The sequence below is a fragment of the Psittacula echo genome (genome assembly GCF_963264785.1).
Source record: "Psittacula echo genome assembly, chromosome: 1".
NCBI lineage: Eukaryota > Metazoa > Chordata > Aves > Psittaciformes > Psittacidae > Psittacula > Psittacula echo.
The window spans coordinates 122,628,380-122,637,985 of record NC_137735.1 but is presented as its reverse complement, the minus strand read 5'-3'; the positions used below and the strand labels follow the sequence as shown (position 1 = coordinate 122,637,985).

Here is a 9,606-nt window from a genome sequence, read left to right as displayed (position 1 = left end):
TTTTTTGTTATATTCTATGACAACATATATATAGAACTAGCAGACTATATTTTGCCATACCTCTCACCTTTCTATTAATGTTTCAGATAATACATGAGGAAGATAATCTCACTAATTCTCACTCTATTTTTCCATGGAGAGGATTTTCTCTCCTTTAAAAGAGGAAATTTAGAGTCACATTACAGCTGGCCTTGTTAAGAAATTGACCTTGACTCTGTTGCCTTACACTCTCAGTAGCTACATACTTCTGTGTTAAGTGGAAACTAAAATGCCGTCCTCTTGGAATGTTTACCTTTTGAACTTACATGTGAATTTGATTTGAGAGAAGACAAAGTCCAAGTGGAGAACCAACATCATGACTTCACATGGAAGTCCAGTTCCTTGCTATTTAAAATTCCGAACTACATAAAATCCCAGAAAACCAACCCAAAACTCATCCCCCCCCCCGCAAAAAATAAAAATCCCCCAACAAAACAATACCCCCCCAACACCTAAATAGCAAAAATCTTCAATATATTTGATTCCTGCATAGGGTGACCCTGCATAGAGTCACTACATAAAATCTGTTAACACTCAAGTAACAGATAAGACTACATTTAAAATTCACTGGTTGCACTACCTCAGCCTGACAGCATAGGTGGGCAGTGGATTGACACCCAGGTTTTGAACGGCAGTTTTCAATGGGCTCCATGCTGGCAAATTTCCAAATATAACACAGTGCTGCTCTGCTCAGCTCTGCTTACTGGACTCCGCTTAGTCCACTTTTGCCCGTCCTCTGCCATGCCCTTCCTGCCCTCATGCCCATGGAGCCATGTAAGCTACGCAATCTTTGTGCTCCCATCGCAAAGTGGGGAAACAATTGGAGACACCAGAGACATCCCCCTGTGCAATAGCCTGCTGCCACGCCCCTGGTGTTCCCAGTAAACACTAGACAGAGCAGCAGTGCGTGTGCCTGATCTGCCAGAGAATAGGTCACAGCAGCATCTTACAGCCTGCTGGGATGCCAAAGCAGCTCCAGTGGAGGAGGTCAGGCAGTGGAGACTCTCAATCCCTTAAAGACTCACTAAACGCCCATATAAAAGATTAGTAGTTGTAAGATACCTGTTAGCACAAAGATACACAACACATCATCTGTTAGCGCAATACAAAATCACTGTGAAATCAAGGACTTGGACTTGAATCAAATCTAAATAGTTTTCCTCCTGTTAGGAAATAATAAAAATGCCCTATCAAGAGGGGCTCAACCCTGCCAGCTTTCTCTTGAAAGGCTCTTTCTGGTAAGAGTGATTTATCTGCAGATATGCCTTAATTTATCTGGGCCTGACTATTCACTGTTTCGAATGCTGATTAACTCTTTGAACTGCTACAAAGTGAAAAAAAAAAAACCAATGAAAGGCTGCAAAGTAAGTGCCTTACATTCCACAGGTGTAATTATTTTACAAATAAAAAGGAAGTGAAGACAAGAGTTTGTAGGTGGTGTTTGGAGATTCTTACTGCTGCTTTCTGAAATCATGAATACATCACCATTTTAAAGCGCTCTGCAGGGATACATAGGTATTTTGTTAGCGCTTGGACTTTATATTATTTTAATTGCTTGGTTGTTGTTTTTTTTTTAATTTCTATTCTGGTATCTTTCTTTTTCTTTTGCATATGGTGATGTTTATGATCTAATTTTCTCTTCCAATGTTACAGCCTCATTTCTATGATACATGGTTTCTAAATGCCTTTTAGCTCCTTCTCCCATTTTTATGCTAGAAAGCAAAGCAAACAAGAAGTACATGGCCTTTAACCTTATCTTCCAGGCAACACTATCAATATATATTGGTTATTTTCTTATTTTGCTAACAGAAAACAGGAAGATATATATGTGTAGACATATCACTGGTTTTATACACAGGTTCTTCTAGGATGAATGCTTTCTGTTCCAGGAAGAACATGCACCAGATGAACACTCAAATGAGGATAGATTTTGAACACTCAAATGAGGATAGATTTTGAAGTACCTCAGAAACCATGCACTTAAAATACAAGCTTCATACAAGCAGACATTTGAAACCTGCCTATTTAATGGTGTAGCTGGTATTAAAATCTGGGTCTTCACTAGCAGACCTCACATGATGCCCACAGCAGGAGCAGATTGAGATCTGCTTTCTTTTCCTTTAAAAGTGCCCTGAACACCCAACAAAACTCAGTTACTGATGGCTCACTTTAGGGTTGATTGTAAGTCTTAGTTAAACCTTTTTTTTGTCTAACTGGGTTAATTAGGTATTACTTTTCACCTAAATAATGGTTTTGTAATGTCTTAATATTTCAGCTCCTGCAGCTGCTTTTATTATGCAAGTAAAAGATCTCTTCTATAGAGAGACACCTATTTTTACCAAACATGTACAAGCTAAATTGGTTTTGAAATTTCCATTCTTCTGTGAAAACTAACTGAAATAGGCCAACGATTGGCGACCATTCCCCTTTCCCAGATGATGGGGAAAAAGAGGATGATAGACAAGTGTGACTGCATAAACACTGTTCCTTTGGAAACAGCCTTAAAAAAGCCCTGAGAAAACACAACACTTTTCAGGTCACATGTTAAAGCTTTGTACAATCGGGGGTTTGAGATGTGCTAAATCTTACACGTTCTGCACAGTACTACTCACTTGAATAGAACTAATCACTCAAATTGCATAAAGCTAAGTGCTTGTTCAAATCCCCACATGACTGATGACTAATGTTCAGTATTTAAAATCCTGTCCAAATACAAAGGAACTGATTGTTGCATTCGAACAGTCAACTTTCTAATTAATCATAGTAATTTAAATCTCTCTTGTTTCAAATATGTAAGAAGCATGACTTTGCTTCATTGATAGAGTCTGTTTTTGTCCTCTGGAAAATTTTGCATATTAAATACCAAGCCTTAGCAGTAAAATATTTTCAGTCTGAAAGCAACTTAAATTCCATGTTTTATGACATATATTAAACTAGAAAAACAGAGATAAAAGCTCCAACTGATTTGTAGATGCCCTGAATCTAAGAATAACTCGTCTTGATCTTAAACGTAATGGTTGTTGGACAATTTAGTGGGCACAGAATTGCCTGAATGTGCCTCAGTGTACAGTGCTAGAACAGAATACAGGGTTTAATGCTTCATCTTCTCTGGCAGCTTACCAAACTTTAGAACTAAAAGAGCTATGTATTTTGCAGTGCTGTATCTCAAGCAGGTCCAGAGTGACAGTAAGCCTTTTAGGGAAGGTACCGTTTTGTTGTCTTTATACCAGAAGCCCAGCTGGGTTCTGCTTGTGATAGCAATACCCAGCGGAAAGTACACTTCGGTGTCGGCACTAGATGTTTTCTAAGTAACTGAAGAAAAAGCCTCTCCCAGGCTGCGCATCCCCTCTATCCCTCTCAAGAGGTCCTTCGAGCTGCTGTAAGCCATGTCACAGCTGGGGCAGTGGGTTATCTCCCTCCTCGCTCCTCCTCTTCGCCCTAACCTAACCTCATCCATCTGAGGACGGACTGCCCTCTCCCAGAGTGCTGAACCGTTCATCCAGAAGTGACTGGAAGCACCCAGCTCCAGGCCCCGTCAGGGCCCGCCGCGTTCCTCCCGCGGAGCGGCGGAACATCCCCGGCGGGCACATTCAGCAGCAGCAGCATTAAGGCGGCACGCAAGCTTCAGGTGACAGAAGTTGGCTTCTGAAAGGGGGACACCGCCTGTCCAGCGTCTGCGGAGCTCAACAGCACTCCGGATGAAGGGGACCAAAGGGATAAAGTGAGGTAATTCTGAGTGTGCGACCTCGGTAACTGACCCTACACCACCGTGCCGAGGTGGAAGCGGGAAGCCTCACAAAATGCCCGGTCCACCCCGCTGAACCCTCCCCGGCTCCTATCAGTCTCCTCGGGCCGGCTGCAGGTCCGGGTGCAGCGCCCCTGTGTTAGCGGGGAGGCAGCAGACGCAGCCCCGCCAGAAGGAACAGCGAAGCCAGAAGCGCGGCCCCTCCGCCGAGCCTCCCCGCCTCCCCAGGGAGGGCCGCGCCGAGTACCTAGCATGAACCACGCTCCCCGGCCAGCCCAGCTCCAGCTGCCGCAAAGCGCGGCCTCACGGGGGAGAGGCGTCTGGGCGCACTGTCGCACTGCCGGAAGACGGCGTTGCGCTTTGCGGCCCAGCTGCCCCTGAGAAGAGGCTGGGAAGCCCTGTTCGGCCTTTTCGCTGTGCCGCCGCTGAGGGGAAGGTGGGTGTCCGGGGGCTCTGGCCCGGGCTGCCGTGACTGCGCCGTGTCCTCAGGCCGCTCTGACGCAGCCTCTCTCTCTCTTGCAGGAGCCACTATGCCGGCCAAGGGGCCCCTGCAGAGCGTCCAGGTTTTCGGCCGCAAGGTGAGGCCGGAGCGCGGTGCCCGCTTCATCGTCTCTTCGTTCTCGGGCTGGGCCGCACTCTGTGGCCTGGCGCGCGCGTTGTCTTTCGGCCCCAGCCGGGGAGCAGCGGCGGCGGCTGCTGGGCAGGGTCGTGTGGCGGGGATGGAGCGAGGGAGGGCCCGCGATGGCGGGCCCGCGATGGCGAGTCCTGCTCGCAGCCCACGTGTCCCGTTCAGTAGGTGCTACAGCGCGTCACATCCCCGGCGCCGTGCCGAAGCGGGGGGACGGGTTCCTTTTCTTTGGGAATGGCCTTGGGGCCCCTGAGTCGGAGTTTTGTCCGTTCTCTTGAGAGTACTCGGCAGCGGCCGCCGCCCCAGGCCACAGGGGCCTGGCTTATTGCCGGTGTGTGAGAGCCATGTTATGAGATGGTGATGGCAAGGTAAAGTTCCCACTGCTCCAATAATTCTAGATAACAGGCTCTTTGGAGGAAATGAGACATGGAAATACTTTGTTGCAGAACGGAGAGGGTATGTTCCATTTATAATTAAGTCTTATAACAATCACATTGATAATTATAAACGACATATAGTTTTGTTAAGATGGTGCCTTGATACCTGGGGAGTGTAAGGAGGGGTTGTTGTTTAGTGTGAGATGTAATCTTGAGCCTGAACCTAAGATTTTTACGTTGTTAATTAGAAATTAACACTGCTAGTGCCAAAATGAAATTTTGTACTAATACGCATTTGGATTTTTAGAAAACAGCAACTGCTGTTGCCCACTGCAAGAGGGGAAATGGCCTCATTAAAGTGAATGGAAGACCTCTGGAAATGATTGAGCCCAGAACTCTGCAGTATAAGGTAAGCATCAACCCAGACTCCTCCAGCTTAGGTATTAAGATGTCATTATATACATAATTACTTGGTGATGGAGAAGACTTGCTTGCCTCACTGACAGTACTAAATTTTTGGTGTGTTTTTTCCTGAAATGGAAATGCTGTCATGAAAAATTCAGAAACCTGGCCTCCTGTGGTTTCCTTATGGGAAAGGGTGGGCTTTTTGCTTAACTGGCTTCGTGTATGCTAATGTAATTATATGAAGTATTTTTGGCACTTTACATCTATTTTATTAAATTAAAATGGGAGGACTTAAAGTCCTCCTTTTTAAAAGATTGTTTAGGACTTAAATAGCTGATTGAATCTAGAACTGATTACATGACTATAAGGTGTAATGAATAGTGGAAAAAACCACCTACGGACTACTTCACATCTTCAATTTTAATAAACTCGGTTTGGTTTTATGATGTAGTTACAGCATTCTACTTAAACTGTTCCCTTGCTCTTAATTCCTGTGTGCATGTGCTTTGCTGTAAAGATTTCTGAAATTCAAGACTTTAGCAGATTTATAACACCACTAGTAGATATCAGAGAACTTTGCAAGAGTTGTACTTAATTTGGGTGTATGCTTCTAAAATTGTGGCTTTGTTTATCAGAACTTTGCATAACTTCACATGTTGTAAACTTGCTGTAAGTGCTAATCCTTCTGGTTTCTGATCACCAGTGAATTTTCTTTCTGTGTTTTATTTCCAAGCTGCTTGAACCTGTCCTCCTCCTGGGGAAGGAACGGTTTGCTGGTGTTGACATCAGAGTCCGTGTGAAGGGTGGTGGTCACGTAGCACAAATCTACGGTATGATTTTTTGCAGGAATCTGTGGTGTGGGCTAGAACAGGTCAGGCCACTGTGGTGGGTTGACTCTGACTGGATGCCTGGTGCCCACCAAAGTCACTTTTATCACTCCGCTATTCAGCAGGACAGGAACAGAGAGAAAATAAAGATGGAAAAAACTCATGGGTCCAGATAGAATCACAGAACGGTGTGGGTTGGAAGGGACCTTAAAGATCATCCATTTCTAAGCCCCCTGCCACACCACAGGCAGGGACACCTTGCACCAGACGAGGTTGCTCCAGGCCCTGTTCAGCCTGGCCTTGGAACACTTGCCAGGAATGGGGCAGCCACAATTTCTTGGGGTAACCTGTTTCAACACCTTAACCACCTTCACAGTGAAGAGCTTCTTCCTAATATCTAATCTAAATGTACCCTCTTTCAGTTTAAAGCCATTCCCCCTTGTCCTATCACTACTTGCTCTTATAAAAATTCCCATCTGCAAAGAGAAAGGCAGTTTAAAAAAGCAAAGGCTATGTGTGGAAGCAAAGGAAATCTAAAGATTTATTCTGTACTTCCCATCAAGTGGTGATGTCCAGCCACTTCCCAGGAGGCAGGCTTCAGTACACAGTGTTGCTTTGGAAGACAAATGTTGTAATAGCAAATGTCTACCTTCCTCCTTTTATTCTCATACAGTATGGAATATCCCCTTGGTCGGTTGGGTCAGCTGTCCTGGCTGTGTCCCCTCCCAAGATCTTGCTCACCCCTGGCCTACTGGTGAGCAAGTAATGTTGGAGAGGCAGCCTGGATGCTCTGCAAGCACTGCTAAGCAGTAGCCAAAACACCAGTGTGTTATCAACACCTTTCTAGCTACCACTAGTAGTACTAGGAAGGCTGCTGTGGGAAAAATTGACTTCAGCTCAGCCAGACCCAACAGCTGTGTATTTAAGAGGCTTGAGTTTAGAATAGTAATTTGCACATCTTTATGTTCTGTTCCTTTTTCCACTGTGCAAATGTAGTTTTTCATAAGGGCTTACTGGGTGTATTTTATGTGCAAAGGTGTAACATCTGGAGTAAGATGAATGAAGTGAATTGGTAAACTTTTAAGGGAATGTGAGGAAACAACCTGCATCTTGCAGTGTGAAAGGACAGTTCAGCTGAGCAGAAAGATTTGGGGAAGGGAAAAGGGGTTTTATTGTGAGAGGTTACATCTTCAGTTGCAAATTACCATGTTAATTCAAGGCATATTCCAGCTGACCTGCAAAGGTTCAGTTTTCTCCCCTTGCAAAGAAGATTGAGAACATACTTGTGCTAGCTGTTGATAAGAGTTGCCCTTTACACATTGTAAGCTTGTTCTGCTGTTTTGGTTTGGGTATAGGTTAATGAGTTGGAGCTGAAGCTGCCTAAAGAGCAGACATGTTTTAGTCTAGGAATTGATTGCATTTGGTTTTTCTCAGAAAATTCAGGTTATCATAGGAATCTTCATCTTGATGTTCTGACAGGTAAAAACCTAACCCCACCTTTGCAGTTATTCCCATACACATGCTTTCAGTTTAGATTCCTGTAGTACTATGCTACAGGCTTGTTGTGTTGAGGATTGCTAGAAGAACTGCTCATACCTTCCTACTGTCCCTTTTGCCCCCTTAGTCTTTGAGCACAGTGATCAATGTTATCATTGTCAAAAAGTACAGATGTTTCAGAGAACTGTGTTTCTAAGGATTTAGAAATTGGCTGCCTGTAGGTGGAAGATGAACCTACATTAGTATTTGGGAGATGATTGAAACTGCCCTTGAACAATTCCTTGGCTGTCAGCTGTCAAATCAAATGAATTGTGGGTGGGCCCTTGGCACAGGTTCCTTCAGATTTGCCAAAGTAAAGGTCACATGGAATACGTGGGAGGGGAGATGAAGGAGGGAAAGGACAATCTGGGAGAAAGCAAGACAGCTTCTCAGATAACTGGCACTTTGTGTTTAAGTTTTAAATACAGTCTTTACTGATCCATTTTTTTTTTTAACAGCTATCCGTCAAGCTATTTCCAAAGCACTGGTGGCTTACTATCAAAAATGTAAGTTGTTTTGATTGTTGTGTTAACCTTAAGTGGAAATGTATGGCTTCTGGTAGTTTTGGTGGGGGAAAAAAAATGTTACACAGATTTGTTCCACAGAAAAATTCTGAAACTGAGGATTTTAATTTTTTGTTTTTTAACAGATGTCGATGAAGCTTCCAAGAAAGAGATCAAGGATATTCTAATCCAGTATGACAGGACTCTGTTGGTTGCAGATCCACGCCGTTGTGAGTCCAAGAAATTTGGAGGACCTGGTGCTCGTGCACGCTACCAGAAGTCTTACCGTTAAAATTGTTCTGCAGTCATGTGGCAGTCAATAAACATGATTTGATAATTTTGATGTTTGTAAATGGTGTTTTTTTTCTGTGTGGGTGAATAGATTTTTTTTTCTTTTTCACTATTTGTTAAGATTGATGCACAGATTTATAAGCATGAAAGTAAAATCAGAGGGCTGTTGGCAGTTCTCTTTTATGCCTTCATAGTAAGTAAGTCTAGATATATTGGGTCTTGGGAATAAGGAAGAGCTTTCTCCTGTTGATCAATGTATGGTTAGCAGAATGTGAAGGTTTACATCCTATTTTTTTGTGGGTACCTGCAATGGTATAGTAGTTAGTTAAAGCAGGGTTCAGTCTTTGCCTTTCTGGGAAATTGAAACAGATGTGCAGACTTTCTAGATCCTAGATGGCCACTCTTCCTGGTGTCACAAACCAGGAAGAGTAAGTAGCTTATGTTCTTCCCATATGAAAATGTCTCAGTCTGTTTACAGGCTGATTCAGTAATGCACAAGAATGTGGATGTGACTCCTAGGTAGTAACTTCTATATTGTGTGTTAGGTGGCTTGCCTTAGTATGCCACCCTAGTTTAATGCAACACATGAAGTATGTCTCCATGTGCATGTTGATGCTGGCAGTTCATGTTCTTGCAAAGGACTTCTGTTTTCCTTATATATTCACCTAAAATACCGCACCAAGAGTGAAGTTCCAAACACCATTATGGACATTACATGTCAATGAGTATTGTCTGACAGCATGGGCTGCTTTTGTTTGTGCTTGCTCAGTGGCAAGGAATTTATCCCCTCAAGGCTAATTCCCTCAACATAGAGCTAAGTGGGTATTCAAGCAGTCGCTCTGAAGTTGTCCTGTGTTCAGCAGCAGCAGTCAGTTTTTCTCCTTAGTAGCTGGTGCAGTGCTGTGGTTTTGACTTTTGGCCTGGGAATAATACTGATAAAGCCGATGTTTTCAGTTGCTGGTCAGAATGTTTACCCTGACCAAGGACTTTGTGAGTCTCATGCTCTGCCAGGGAGGAGGAGAAGCCGGGAGGAAGCAGGGACAGGACACCTGACCCAAACTAGCCAAAGAGGTATTCCATACCACAGCACGTCATGCGGGGGGATGTAACTGGGAGTTACCCGGAAGGGCACGTCCTCTTCTCTGTCGGGCTCTTTTCCAGCGGGCGGTATCGTATTCTCTTCCCTTGTTATTTCTCTTATCATTATTATTATTGGTGGCAGCAGTAGTGGTTTGTGTTATACCTTAGTTACTGG

The 9,606-nt window shown here is 44.0% G+C and overlaps 1 protein-coding gene across 1 annotated transcript; it reads left to right on the top strand.

Annotated features, from left to right (window-relative positions):
* Window positions 1-4,108: 4,108 nt before the first annotated feature.
* On the top strand, window positions 4,109-8,401 carry RPS16 (ribosomal protein S16). Its single transcript, XM_080623479.1, has 6 exons — window positions 4,109-4,220; window positions 4,307-4,362; window positions 5,097-5,198; window positions 5,928-6,024; window positions 8,016-8,063; window positions 8,207-8,401. Exons 2-6 carry the CDS (start codon window positions 4,315-4,317, stop codon window positions 8,350-8,352), a joined length of 441 nt encoding a protein of 146 aa, XP_080479605.1. The 5' UTR covers window positions 4,109-4,220; window positions 4,307-4,314; the 3' UTR covers window positions 8,353-8,401.
* The last annotated feature ends 1,205 nt before the right edge of the window (window positions 8,402-9,606 follow it).